The 15,425-nt window shown below is 37.5% G+C and overlaps 1 protein-coding gene across 5 annotated transcripts in view; it reads left to right on the plus strand.

Annotated features, from left to right (window-relative positions):
• LOC145981531 (uncharacterized) overlaps positions 1-15,425 on the plus strand; it is a 230,463-nt gene that overhangs the window by 202,570 nt on the left and 12,468 nt on the right. For 4 of the 5 annotated variants that reach the window (XM_083114833.1, XM_083114832.1, XM_083114835.1 and 1 more), the window contains 5 exons: positions 7,155-7,259; positions 8,365-8,496; positions 10,210-10,361; positions 11,922-12,159; positions 13,049-13,245. In XM_083114833.1, the coding sequence (XP_082970959.1) occupies positions 7,155-7,259; positions 8,365-8,496; positions 10,210-10,361; positions 11,922-12,159; positions 13,049-13,245 (824 nt within the window). The remainder of the gene's footprint in view (positions 1-7,154; positions 7,260-8,364; positions 8,497-10,209; positions 10,362-11,921; positions 12,160-13,048; positions 13,246-15,425) is intronic. The other variant, XM_083114836.1, reaches the window with a different exon arrangement.

Consider the following 15,425-nt stretch of genomic DNA (forward strand, 5'->3'; position numbering starts at 1 on the left):
TCACCGGGAATTCTTTGAATTCGGGGAATTATGCGTGAATTTTGGTAAAACATGAAAAAAAGGTACAAGCAGATGTTTTATTTTATCTTTTAAATAACGTTCAACTGAAACATAAGTCAGTGGTGAAAAAAGTTACTTCACAAGGCGTGAATGCTACAAAAGGACCGAACTGACTCGAAAGTTAGTAAGACTACACAGATCAGATGTTTGCACTTTGGACTGTGCAGGCAATAGAGGTGATTGGGTGTCAAAAAGGACAGTTAACTTTGTCTTAGTAGATAAGGCTTAGCATTAAGGATCCATAATGCGGGTTCGCCACTGTGTGCAGGTAACAGTGGTATCAAGATGATTTGTTTAGAGCTTTGAAAAACAACATAGATTTGGAGGGAGTGGGGGTCGACAGAAAACATGTTTCAAACACGCCAGTCATTGAATTGTTTCGTTACCAAACCAAGTAAATACCTCTGAGAGATGTAAAAATCCTGTAAAACCTAAAAAAAGGGTTTGATTTAGGCACTTAAACCTAAAATAGGTTCTAACAAGCAAAATATGTTATTTTAGGCTCTATAAAACTTCGACAGTTGTTGCATTTCTTAATGAAACGCTGACATAACTTATTTATTATTTACCTGCAAACGGAAAATAGGTTAAAAACGTAAAATCCGAGGTCTAGACATGACGTATGCAGTGAAAACCTGGGTAACTGATTCAGCATTCGAAACGCTCAGTTTCGCTAAATGTGGTCACATTGTTTCGAGATTCATAACCTCAAGGCCATTCGTTCTGACTCAAAAGACAGCCTACCTCCGAAAGAACGAAGTCTCGTGAGTAACACCGTGTGTGGGGGAATGCCGTCAATCGGTTGGTGAAATCAGCAAGGGTTGTGCAACTTCCCCCAAACGAGGAGATCGTTAGCGCCTTTTTCAAAGGTCAGTCCGTGGACTTGGTGACTTTTTCGGAAGGGGAGTGGGTTCCTAGTTTTGAAGTCGATTCACGTCATACGAATCGGTTTAATAGGGCAAACACTCGCCCTTACTTTGCAAATGCACCTCATTTCGACATCGTGGCATTGCTCTAAAGTTTCAGGGGATGGAGCATAGGAAACTTCACGCACGTTTTAAATTAAAGCCGCGCCAAGAAAGTCGTTTACGGAAATTCTTCGTTCGAAATTCTGAAAAAAATACGTATACTAATACCTATTTAGAGAATTCCTTCTAGAGAATCCACGTGAATTTTCGTGAGACTTGCTTTTTTTTGTCTAAATATGTTTGATGGAGTATTGACTTACTTAGCCACGAAACTACTGCCAACATCTAGACAATAGCGAAATAAAACTACACGAAGATTCATGAGAATGCCCTAGATGAAATTCTAAGCAGATGCAATTTTCAGATTTTGGAATACGATGACGCATTTTTCGATCGGAGAGAATTTTTCCAAAAAGATTTTGCGCTAAAGGCAAATTCAGTAAGTCGTGTATATTTGTACGTTATCTTTATGCAATATGGAAATCCTGGACAATATATTAATTGAGTTCGTTTTTCAGGCCACTTTATGCTAATCGGAAATGGACCTACAGTTTAAAGTGGGATCCGGACCACTGTGTGCCTTCACAGGATATCGAACCCGCGACCATATACATATATAAATTATTCAGTCCAAATTCTTGAAGGCTGTCCAGACCTCGCGGCCTGCGATTTCCATGTCTTTGGGTATGAAAACAGAACCTTGGAGACTAGGATATCATTCCGACGAGGAAGTTAAAACTGCGACGCAAGAATGGTATTAGAAAGTTGGACGGGAATCTTCGAACTAGGCATGGGCGTTCGGAAGGGGGCAAGGACCCCTGGAAAATGAAAGTCAGCCAAAAATTATGTATTTCACATATAATTTCATTTTATCCACAATAATATGTGTTAATTATTGCATGAACACCATAAGTTCAAATTTAAGCAATGTTTTTTAGGGAACAACACTATTTTTGGGGAAAATGTGCCTTGTTTGCCCCCCTGGAGAAAAATACCTTCCTTGCCCCTCCCTGGAAAAAATCCTGCGGCCGTCCATGGAACTAGGTATAGAGAAACTCGTGTCACGCTGTGTCAAATGTTTGAACAGACTTTGTGATCATGTAGACATATAGTTTTGGTAGTGTAAAATACAAGAACTGTCCTCCATATTCCATACGTTATTTCTTTCTTGCTAGTGCAATTAACTTTTTCTCCGACCCTCGTATATCGAGACCTGAAATCTAGACATCTCCGCATCTTCCTGTACATGTATTTTAAAGAGCGACGAGTTTTGGCGTTCACTTGAATTTTTTGTCCTGTGGAGTAGCAAGCGTCAAGTGAAGGAATTAGGAGGTTCCTTGAAGGTCCGCTGCAACGGAAGTAGCATATCAGCTGTAGTCGGCGGTTTTCCGTTGTTGGTGATATCAGTCCACTTGATGCTAATTTTATCTCCGCCTTTCAGCTTGTTGTTCGCCAGGATTGAGTATGTCCCAACACATAATTTGTACATTATATCGTGTAACCCGAAGTAGGAATGTCATACGCAAAACAAGTCCGGGTTCTTGGGGCGCTTGGATAGTGGTTTTACCCGCCATGCTTGCTTTCTTCAAGACCCTGTAATAATAATCATAGTTTCTATGACTGCATTATCTCACTTGGTGTCAAAGATCCAGGCTTTCATTCTGAAGCATGCCCAGGCTGGAATTCGTCGGTGGCGATATAGTGAGTCGACCACCGAGACGACTAAAACGGCGTTTCTGAATTTTGTAACATAACGACTGTTTCATGTTCATTGTTCTATCCCTATAACACAGGGGCTCCGCCCCCCCCGAGAATTCTAGAAAGAGTTAATGTAATTCGAATGGTGAACTTATAGCGATAATTTAGAAAAAAAAATATTGTTTTCTGTGACTTACAGGAAGTTAGAGTAACGATTATTATTATTATTATTTGAAGCAAGGTTACATTTAAGCTTAGTCTAATTAGACCTCGGATTTTTAGGTTCTAAAAAGTGTGCTTTTAGGTTCCTAAAATAGGCTCTAACAATTCTAAAATAGGCTCTAAAAATCCTAAAATAGGCTTTAAAAATCCTAAAATAGGCTCTAAAAATCCTAAAATAGGCTCTAACAATCCTAAAATAGGCTCTAACAATTCTAAAATAGGCTCTAAAAATTCTAAAATAGGCTCTAAAAATCCTAAAATAGGCTCTAAAAATCCTAAAATAGGCTCTAACAATCCTAAAATAGGCTCTAAAAATCCTAAAATAGGCTCTAACAATCCTAAAATAGGCTCTAACAATCCTAAAATTGGCTAATCTCCTGCCTACCTACAGATGGATCGTAACGTCTGGAGCGCAGCCTCAACTTCCCTTTCACAGCTCTCCCTGTCGCTCACGCGTTTTTTTTTGTTTTTTTTATCTTTTCTTCCCTCGATATACAGGGTGTTTCCGGGCTGATGGGGAAGGGCACATGTATCAATTTGAGATAAGGAACCCTGGTCCTGAAACGACTATAAGCGAAAATAAGTGCATGAAGATGTAATACTTTTATTACCTGTACAAGTTTCACAAGCTGTTCCGTGGCCAGCTCGGTCACCTGATCTGACACCACTTGATTTCTTTTTGTGGGGTCGTGTGAAAAGTCTTGTGTGTACGAGACACCTGTCGAGACTGAAGAGGATCTCCTGGCATGAATTCTCGCTGCCTGTGACATTGTTCGAACATCCCCAGGGTTATTCCAACGGATGCGCCAGAACTTTGTGCGACGATGTCATGACTGCAGCAAAGCTGGATTTTGAACAACTGTTGTGAATGTAGCAGCTTGTGAAACTTGTATAGGTAATAAAAGTATTACATCTTCATCCACAGATTTTCGCTTATAACTTTCGACTAAGTCGTTTCAGGACCAGGGTTCCTTATCTCAAATTGATACATGTGCCCTTCTCCATCATCCCTGAAAGTTTGAGTCATCAGCCCGGAAACACCCTGTATAACGCTCCTCAGCATCTGCTGCCAGTGTCAGGCACGTATCTAGAAATATATTTCGGGGGGTCCGAACAAAGTGTCACAATAATAATAATAATAATAATAAATAATAGTAATGTTTAAATTGGAATAATTAGGTTATAATTATAATAAATATCAATTAAAAATGTATTAATACTGTATTTTTATTATTACATGAGCACGTAAAAAGATGGTATAAGAATTAGATATAACATCATATATTTATTATCTAGCTTGCGTGTACATAAGATCGCAAAATTTTGTATAAAAAACAAGGTAAATTAGTGTCAAGTAGATAAAGAATTGAATATGTATCGAATAATATAAAGAAGTACAACGTCACATCCGGTTGACGAAAAGTAAAGTTCCTGATTAATATTTTATGTATGTTATCATGAGTAGTAGTGTGCATAAATCTTCTTTGGTACTGTCCTTCAAAGCAGTGTGATCTATACATTTTCATTATTTTTTTTAGTACTCTCATTTTAAGAATGAGATTATGAGAATCAATACAATAATAATATTGCACGCAATAATTAAATTTACAACAAACTATGCTTTCTACAGCATATCTGTGGATGACATCAATTAAACTTTCTGTGGGTTCCTCCCCTATAGGGTGACCATAATATTTAAACCCAAAAACGGGACATCCCAAGGAGGTCACTTCACCCCCTTTCCTGAAAAATCAGTTAGGCCTAATTATAAAATTATTGTTATTATTAACGTATTATTATTATTGTTTCTTGTAGTATGGATTACATAAATGATACATCATAAATAATATTTATATAAAATTTGATCTCCCATTGTGAAGAGGTATTAATTCATATAATCTCAGTATGGCTTACATAGTGTTTCCGGTCCCTTCTTTGTCAGTCCTATGCTGAAGTTGAGGAATGCCCAGACACGTAGCCAGGGGGAGGGCGAAGGCGGCTGAAGTTCCCCCCGAAATCCTACAAACATATAATTTAAGTAGTGTATAGTGGCAATTAATTTTACTTCCTTAGCAAGATTAAACATTACAGCAATAACAGTTTAGTTTAGTGTATAATAGAGAAACCAGCTTATATTTTTATATTCTACAATTTAATCCAAAGAATAAATGGATCCCCAGCTCCCAAAATTTATAGTTTTCTTTGTGAGAGTCACACAATATAAACTTTGAGTAAAATGTGCCCCTAATTTTAAAGTATTTATTTAAACGGAATATGTAAAAGTTAATAACAAAATACAATAACTATGTATTTCGGCACAACTAACTGTACAAAATGTAAGAAAAAGTCACTCATACGGTGAATCGATCCCTCCATTTATATTATAATAATAATACATTTGGATTTAAATTGGGTTTATTTTTAACAACTTATAATAGTTTTTATTGTAAAATGACAATTATAACCGTGGTAATAATTATTATTGCCATTATTATTTCTACTAATCGAGTTTTATTCCTGCTCCCTCTACAAATATTCCTGGCGTCGCCTCTGCTGATAAGAGATGAGCCCCTCCCCGAAATAAAATCCGGGCTACAGGCCTGGGAAAGCCAGAAGTATTTATCAGAAGAACCAATCTTCTTGAGAACAATTTTATTCTTCAGTAAACGTTAATGAAACTCCCAGAAAACGTACCTCATATATCTAACACAAAACGTGGGATTTGTCTTTTGAATTTCTGTCAAGAAGTAGGAATTCATTCTTTTTAAGACTCTTCATCCTAAAAATTCTTAAATAATTTAAGAATTTTTAGCATGAACTGTATCTCAATTTTAGACTTGGTTTCTCTAGCTAACTCCTAGACTTTTATAAAACGGGATAATAGTGTTTTTTTATATTCTAATATCGATGGGACATATGGTCACCCTAAGCTTAAAGCATATCCCGGTCTATCATATTTCTTAATTCAGCACTTAAGGAAACTGACGATAATTTAAATGCGTTCATTATTTTGACTGTTAATTATAAAGAGTGCTTATTACAATGAAAAAAAAAAAAAGGAAGAGAAAAGTATGTTTAATGTGAATTCAAAGTGAATGAAAGAAGCCAAAAGTGAACATGGTTGCAAAATTTCTTAGCTATTGTCCGAATGCTCTGTCAGGTTGTTGAAATTTTCAGGAGGGACTGTTCAATTTCCAGGAGGATTTTCCCTAGTGGGCGACCCCCTGAATTCATTATTGATCTAAGTAACATTTAGGGATTTAGTGCCTTCCCAAAGACATAGTGTCGATCCTGTCACCTTACAAGCAAGGCACAGAGGTTCCGATGACACTTTAAACTGTAGGCCCAGTCCCGATTGTCCCCAAGCATATTGAAGCTTAAAGTGGACTTACTTTTTAACTTTTTATAGTAACAAGAACTTTAACAGTGTTGGCTTTCCTGGTAATGAAAGTCACAGTTACTTTTCTGTAGGTTCAGACAGTAACTATTTATTTAATTCTAAATTTGATATCTACACCTACATTTGTTACGTGAAAATCCTTGGCGTAATGTATATTTTCCCCCCAAGAGTATCAGTTTTCTTCTAATTTTTTTGCATTTAAACTTTGGGGGGGGGGGGGGGTTAATGTAATGGAAATTAGTGTTAATTGTACGTGGACATCAGTGAAGAGAATAACCTGTTTGTAATTCATACATGCAGCACATTCTACTAGTTATAGCTAAGCAGAGTAAAGTTACTGTAAAAGTTCCTTGAAGGTGGTACATTTCAAAAGGTGTAAGTAATTGGGTTAGTTTTGGAGCATAGTAACTGTAATTCAGTTGTAAAAAGAAATTTTCCAATAACTGTCAATGTCACACATGTCGCTGTACAACATAGACTAATATTCATCGTGCTGAAGACATCAAGGCCAACAACTGTTCTTAGAAATGTTTTGGAATTTGATAGTTTACATGAGATTATTAATATTTACATAGTCGAGTGGTAGAAACTTGAATAAATTAGTAGCCATTAAATGGGCATTACAAGTATTTGTCACCTTAGTAATGGGTTTGTGCAAGTCGAGCAAGTGGGTGCCCAAATGTCATATATGCATTATGTCAGTCTTTTCTGTAGAGTTAATGCCTATGCTTCTGTAGTTATTCTTTTTTTAATTTCTGCTAGAGAACTCATACCAGAATTACTAATGTGTTTGATTCTGTTTCCAGACACACAAGATGTGGATTTGGATGCCATCCTGGGTGAACTGTGTGCCCTGGAGAGCCAGTGTGAGCAGGCCATGGGGCAGAAAAGAACTCCGACTGCACAATCTGGTTAGTATTATCATGTGGCTACTTTTCGTTTTAAGCTCGTTTCACGTTTGAAATTCCTTGGCTTACACAGAGATCATTTGCAAGATCCAATAGATTTCCACACAGCTGTATTGTGCATTTATGCTATCAAAGGTAGCAATTAGAGAACGAGCTAAAGATTCTTCTGAAGGAAAAGTTTGTACAGACATGTTGATAATGTGCCAATTTCCGATTTTCTGGAATCTCATACTAGGGGTGTACACGTCTCTTGCCTGAAGAGATAGGCTTCATAAATAATTTTCCCTTTCCAATCCAAAGCAATATTCTTGTAGAACCACATGTATAAATTAGACTAAGTAAATGCATTTTTCTAAATGTGAATTCGCATATGAGATTTAAATGGTTTTCATATACATTTTGGACCCCCAGAGATTGATTTTCAATTATATTATAAAGTTTACTACTTGAATACAATAAAAATTATTCAAGTAGCAAATTCTAAGGTGTAATTGAAAATTTATCTCTGATGGTCACAAGAGTAAAGTGGATATGCTGTTTTATTAAATATTTTTAAGTATTTTACAAGAACCTCTTTGAAACAACCTCAATCCTTGTCACATATTGTTCAAAGGGAATTTTACTTCATGTTTGGATATATGTATTGTGGTTTATAATAAAGTACAGGGTTATTGGTAGAAAATCAAATATATGTATTTATTCCTAGGTATTACATTATACAGTTTGAATGCATGACATGATATTGTATTTATAAAATTGTAAATTTCCAAACTACACAAATGTGCAATGTTGGTTGTAATAATTTTACATTAGTGTTAATGTGTATGCAGTTTAAAAACTTGATAGCAGTCGAATTGCTTCATCTTCAGTGTTGGGCAAGTTCAAACATGTAGAACAGTCATCTTGAGATTTTGTCCTTGAAATTACTAAGTGCAAGTCTCAGGTTGGATATTCCTGTGAGAGTCATCTTCATCATTTTCATCTAATCATCATTCATCCTCATTGCAAGTAACCTAAAGAGGCATAAAAGCAACTTAAAACAAGTTTAATATTGGTATAAGGTCATTTGGAGCCAGAAAGTAATTGTTGACAATCAATATTGTTGCAGGTAATGATAGTGGAAGAAGTCACCAATCTAGTATAGGCATGCACCACAGACAAACGCACTCAAGGTCAAGCAGTGAGGGCACAAGGCTGAAGTTGGATGCCGCTGATAGTGACGTGCACTGCCGCACAGAAGGTAGGAAACAGACCTGTACCTTTCATGCAAACTTCATCTGTAAGATATGAATAATGCAGTATTTGCTGGGTAGTGGCAGTGAACATGTACAAACCGTAGCAAAGGTCAAATGTAATCAGTGAAAAATGCCAGTGGATCTTTGGCCTGCACCAGCAAGGACTGTTGAAAATTTGTCCTTTGAGAAACCACTTTAATCCTAGAAAACTAACGTGTCCTGTGCCAAACAAAGCTAACCTGCTGGACTACTGATTTCTTCAGAAATAAAATTTTGCAAAACCTATTTTAATTACTACAAAAGTTAGTATTTACTTACAAAAGACATGAATGGCATGCAAAATTGCATTTTTATAAGTCTTGTGTGCACTCAATACAACACTTTGGCTGGTGTTCACCACACATGGCAACAGAAGAATCTGGTCATCCCCCTTTTGCTCGAGGGTCAGAATTAAAAAAAGTCGTCCTTCCTTCTTGGTTGAGCAACTGCATTAGTTTTTTGCATTTTCACATCCAGGGTGTTGGCAAAATGTGGCAAAGTTGTGGAAGTTTTGGTGTACGTAGACACTAACGTTTTGTCCGTCATACGACGCAGAATTAAAAACATACTGAAGGAATGCTTGTAAAAGGACACTGGTACTTCCCCGCCAGTCTCTCGGATCCAAATGAAGGTAGAAGGGGCAGGGAATGGAAGAGTTAAGTGGAAGGGGGTGAGACAAGAAAATAGCACCACATCCGTAGTCTGCCAGATGACGCGTTAGCTCTCTAGGGTTAACCTTCCAAATTGTGAAAAATTACATACTTCTAGAACACTCAAGAGAATCTTCGGGTGGCTTGCTTTTGCAGATATCATTAATCAGTTCCATGGGACCGTAAGCCATGTTCTATCTCGGGATATGTAGACAATCGCAAAAGCAAATAACATGAAGCTTAACTTGAATGCTTTAGAAGAAATTCTAAACAGATGTAAATTTTCAGAATTTTGAAGATCATTGCAATTCTTCGAAACAAGCCATTTTTCAGAAACTTTTTACTGACAGACCAAAAGTACAGCAGAACCTAATTGAACATTTCTTGTCTGTCTCCTTTCCATGCTACAAGCCAGTGCATGAACTAGAAAAGAACACTTCTTCTCCTGCTTTAGGTTAATTGCAACAATGATGATTAGATTAATGGAGCAACAATGCCCTGGCAGGAACTCCAACCTAGGATCCTCAGAGAATGGTTGTAAGTCAACACACTTCATCACCAATGCAACTGGTGACAAATGCTTTCTGTAACTTGAAACTTGATGAAACCTACACAGTAATAAAATTTAAATTGGCCTTCTCCATTGATAAATATCTGAACACCCTCAGAGTTTCAAAAACTCCGTAATAGCTTGAATGTCAACTGAACCTTGAGACTGTTCTCTTATTACAAAGAAATGTACTGATTCTTGAAACAAGTTTTTTAAATTGCAGAGAACATTCATGTGAAATGCTGTTTCTGGGCACTTGTGTTAAGAACTAGGTACAGGACACTATGAAGCGATTTCAGATATCTAGACAATTAGGAGAATTACTAAACAGACGTATTCTTTTTGAATGTGGAATGTCGGTGCTTACTCATAACAGGGTAAATGGTGGAAAGTCGTCGTGTTTCCAGCCCTAGAGGATGTTAGGAAAGAAAGGAGTTAAATTGTAGCCCTCATGTTAATATTAAATTGTGTTTTTTCAGGAGTAAGAACAGACAGCCCTGATAATGACTCTGCATTTTCGGACAATGTGTCCATGCTGTCCAGCGAGAGTTCGGCGTCGAGTGGTGGCAGTGGAGGACGGACAGACGGCTCCAAATCCAGTGGCATCAGTCTCGACCCATCCCCAACTCAGGTAATTTAGTCAACTTCTTGTAGCTGAAATGCAACCATTGTTTTGGGATAGAGGAAGTGTATTATTTACTGAATGATTGTGTTCCACTGGGCACAGTGTGTCATAATTTTCACTTACAGTGATCTTGTGACCAGTGATGTGCCGTAGACTATACGTTTACGTCTACATGCGTTGTCTACACGTAATCTACGTATAGATTACATTGGGTTGTAGTTTACATAGACTACGTAGACAATCTAAAGTGCATTAAAATTAATTTTCAAGGGATTCATGAAAGGAAAGTGACATTTTCAACTGTATTTGTTCCTAACGAAATGAAAAGAACCCTATTTACAACAAAATTTCTCTTCTCTTCTATTATCAACTATGGAGGAAGATAAGTAGTATGCAAAAAAACAACAACAGATGGCAGTCGTGAGGCAAGGCTGGTCTTTTCCCATAAAACACTAGAATATTTCCTACATTAGGTTTCTTCCTAGGTGAGAAATTGTTCGAATTTGGAAGAAAGAGTATGAAAAGTTTTCTTCACACATCAGCAACTGATACGCAGTATAAATTTATTTTAATTCCACGGTGCCCTTTGCTAAGTTATCACCTTTCGCCATGTTGTTTACATAGATTACGTAATCTACGTGTAGAATGTAGACTATCGTTGTTTACGCGTAGACACACATCACTGCTTGTGACCCTAGGGTTGGGTAGAAGTTTAACATATTTGTGCCCAGGTTCAGACATGGCACTTAAATGGCCAGCATGGAGAATTTTAATGCCAGGGGTGTTCAAAGCACCCAGATTTCTAAATGGTTTCTAAACATTGACTTAGGATTCCAGCAACCATTAACCCTAATGTTCCAGCACTATGACATGAACCCACATCTGAAGAAAGCAATAGTTGGTAAAGGAAAACTGCTGTTGCACTTAACACTTCCTCTTTCTATAGATTCATTTGCTCTCAAATATACTCTAGAAAATCATGTGTGTTTCAAACTGTCTGCTGCAGACATCGCATCAAAAATATTGTGAATTGGAATTGTTTCCACAACCATTTCCTTACAAATTTAAAGTAGTTGCTAAATATCTTGGTGAAGTGTCGGGCATAACCTGTTGCATGTCAGCATTGGCAGTCACTTCCTTCCAAATAAGTTCACTGCCAGAATTATCATTATGTACCATGTCTAAGTCTTTGAACAACAGTGACATATTTTCCAACTAATGTAGCGATCCTTACTACAAAGATGTATCCATCTTCAAATCAGTCCATGGTGAAGAGTTTTCCACCAGGTGTGCCTTTATTTCAATATGGTTGGAATGGGCATTGCTACTAAGAAAAACACCGACTGTATAAGAGAGCATATATCTTTAATGTGTCCTCTTTCTGTTCATGTGTTTTTCTGTGCCATTGGAAGTTTGATACTCCCAAGAGAACAAATGAAACCCCAGCCTGCCACAGGGAAGGGTCTGAAGATGGAAACCCTTCATACATGCCCTTAACGAGTGAATATAACCTGTGATGTTTTGTACAACAGGTGTAGGGAAATAAAACTCATCATTTCGTTCCAGGTGGACCAGGCAGGGCGTGCAAAGCAAGAGAAGATCCGCATTGCTTTGGAGAAGCTTCGGGAGGCAAACATCAAGAAGCTCTTCATCAAAGCATTTTCTGCGGATGGAAGCACAAAGTCCCTCCTTGTGGATGAGAAGATGACGTGTGTGTATGTGACAAGGCTACTTGCAGACAAGAACCATGTCCAGATGGATCCCAAGTGGGCCATAGTGGAACACCTGCCAGACTTATATATGGGTAAGTTGATAGTTTCAATGTCAAGAATAAATGTGTGCAATATTTTTAGCGAGTGTGTTTTTAATATACCCAATTAGCAGATATGATTGTTTTATTATTTTTTAATGTAAGTAAGTTTTTCTCTGTATCCTCACAAGAATAATTGACGAAGTAATAATTTGTGAACATATCCCACGAAAATAAATTCCATCAATATTTTCAAGGTAGCTTTTCCGAAGCATTCAGCACGAATCCTGGCAGAATGGGTTAGAAATGATCCAAAAATTATAAGAAAACAAACTGTATAATTACACTTTGATAAGCCATGCAGTTTTTTATTGTTTCTACCAACTATTTTCATCACACGTTGATGCTGGCAAGATATTACATTTATGTATAAGCCCAAAAACCTGGCTTTTTGTGATTTGATGATGTTCAAACAAGAACTTGTGATTAATGCAATTTAAGAGTGTGTACACCTGGCTCTGTTAGATTTAAATTTGGCCTCTGTAGCCTAGGAGCCAAGGTTATGTCCTTGTGAGACAAAAATCTCAGGCATGATCACTCACGATGCACACTAAGATTAGATTTATTGGTAGCAGTATAGTTGAATACAATTGCAAGTGATTCATATGTTGTGCCATTTGCTTTTAATTGTAATGATGATAGGGCTATTCTTAATTATTCCATGTCTCCTAGATGGTCCAGTGGCCTTGTTATCAAAAGGTTCTGTTTTATTTATGTTGGATGTGTATTATGTAGCAGTTTGGGTCCCACTTTAAACTGTAGGTCCAGTCCTGTTCAGCCTATTGCTTAGCATAAAGTAAGATCTTATTCTTAATTGTTCTGTGTGTGTAGTACATTAACACTAAAGGTAGGCTTGCGTTTAAAACGAAAATTTCTTTTGCAGAGCGACTATACGAAGACCACGAGTTGCTCGTGGAAAACTTGTTAATGTGGACCCGAGACTCTAAAAACAAGATTCTGTTCCTTGAGCGTCCGGACAAATATGAGCTGTTTGTGAAGCCTGAGAATTACCTGGTCTTCAACAGCTCATCAGAGAAAAACAGGGAGTTTGACGATGACGCAAAAGCACAGCTTTTGGAGGTATTGTCTTTACTAACCTAGAAAACTATATGTTTATGTCTAGCAAGAAATTGAATTTTACTGTTTATGAAACGTTCTTTAGTATTAAAAATCATAAAATTAGTGTGGCGATTAGATTAACATTTATTTATTTTAGGATGGACCAAAATGACACTCTGTGATAAATAATATTCTACTGATCCAATATTGGCTGATAATTATACCGTACCAATTAATTCACCCCGTCCCTACTTTATATTAACATTCAGTGCATGGGAGCTTTTACACTAAAATCTCTGAGGATGAGTTTTTAAAGCACTGTCAAATGAGCAAACATACAAAATAACAATAAATAAAGTGAAATCTCAATTTTACGTTTTTCATGGGACCCAGTTGAAAGAACTTCAATTGCAGGAAAACTTAAAACTGGAGAACATAAAATTGAGGTTCTACTGTATATAGGAGGGTAAATACAGTGGACACCTGATTTTACATCTGCATTTTTTTTCAACTGGGTAGGTACTCTAAGAAATGTAAAAATCTAGATTTCACTATATTTATCACAAAATTTGTTGTTATTTTGATGGGACTGAAGCTCCCTTGGGTGTTGCATCCTCCTTCCCAACAAATGCAGTTGGAAGAAGAAATGAAATATTGCACAAAAGTTGTCCATTCAGTGAGTCGCTATGACACATGAATAAAGGTGAACAAAAAATTCTAAGATGTAGTCTCAAGTTCTCTCAGATTTGCACATTAAAGAATGAACCATTTATTACGAGGGTGGTTTGCAAAGTTCTCGGAATGGAGTAGAAAGAAACGACTTACAACAGTGATTTTTATTTTATTTTTCAATGTAGTCTCCCTGTACACTAATGCACTTGGTCCAGCGATGTTCCAATGCCTTGATCCCATCTCGAAAATTAGATTCCTCCAGGCCTGTGAAATACGTGTCAACTTCGGCTATTAGTTCTTCTTTTGAAGAGAATCTCCGTCCACCGAGGAAACTTTTGAGTTTGGGGAAAAGATGGAAGTCTGAGGGAGCCAAATCAGGCGAATAAGGCAGATGTGGCAACAATTCGTAACCAAGTTCATGATTTTTTGCCATGGCAACGACACTTGTGTGAGGGTGCGCATTGCCCTGATGCAAGATGATTTTCTTTCTTGCCAAACCTGGCCTCTTTTCCCGTATCTTATGCTTTAGTTGGTCGAGGAGATTAGCGTAGTATTGTCCCGTAATTGTTTGACCAGTGGGAAGATAATCGATCAACAGAATCCCTTTCGCATCCCAAAACACTGACGCCATTACCTTTCCGGCCGACCGTATTGCCTTTGCTTTCTTTGGTGGTGGTGAATCAACATGTTTCCACTGCTTTGACTGTTGTATTGTCTCTGGGGTATAGTAGTGGACCCACGTTTCATCTGTCGTCACAAACCGGCGCAAAAAATCTGTTTGGTTTCTCTTAAAACGAGTCAAACATTGTTCGGAGATGTCCACTCTGATGGGTTTATGGTCCTGTGTTAAAAGTCGCGGCACCCATCTTGCAGATAATTTTCTCATATCCAATTCAACTGTTAAAATGTGATACGCCCGTTCGGATGACATTTCTATAGCTTCAGCAATTTCACGCACTTTCAGTCGGCGATCCTCCATGACCAATTTATGCACTTTTTCAATAATTTCTGGGGTAGTAGCACATTTTGGGCGACCACTACGTGGATCATCTATCTTCTAAGCTGTCCCGACCAAATTTAAACTCGTTTGTCCACTTTGCAACAGTTGAATATGAAGGAGCAGAGTCCCCCAGTGTGTTCAGAAAATCGGCATGAATTTCCTTTGCTTTCATACCTTTCTTTACGAAGTACTTAATCACCGCTCGAATCTCGATTTTTTCCATCTTCACAAAGCACTGCACGGGAACAACTACAAAGTGACGTCCACACCACAGATCTCTACCCAGAACACTGATGCGCCACGTGTTTATTAATAAAGGATGGCCTATTACTATGCGGGAACCTCGTTGTCCTAGCACTGACATCTGGTGGTGATTCCAAGAACTTTTCAAACCACCCTCGTATTAAATAACTTCAATAAATACTAATAATTCTAAAGTTTTCAGGATAATTCATGTAGACATAATGTTAATGTACACAATTTAATATCCTTAATAATTTAGGGATGTTTTCTGCACACCACCTTGTTA

This window comes from Lepisma saccharinum, chromosome 29 (genome assembly GCF_977018435.1).
Source record: "Lepisma saccharinum chromosome 29, izLepSacc3.1, whole genome shotgun sequence".
In the NCBI taxonomy this organism is placed as follows: domain Eukaryota; kingdom Metazoa; phylum Arthropoda; class Insecta; order Zygentoma; family Lepismatidae; genus Lepisma; species Lepisma saccharinum.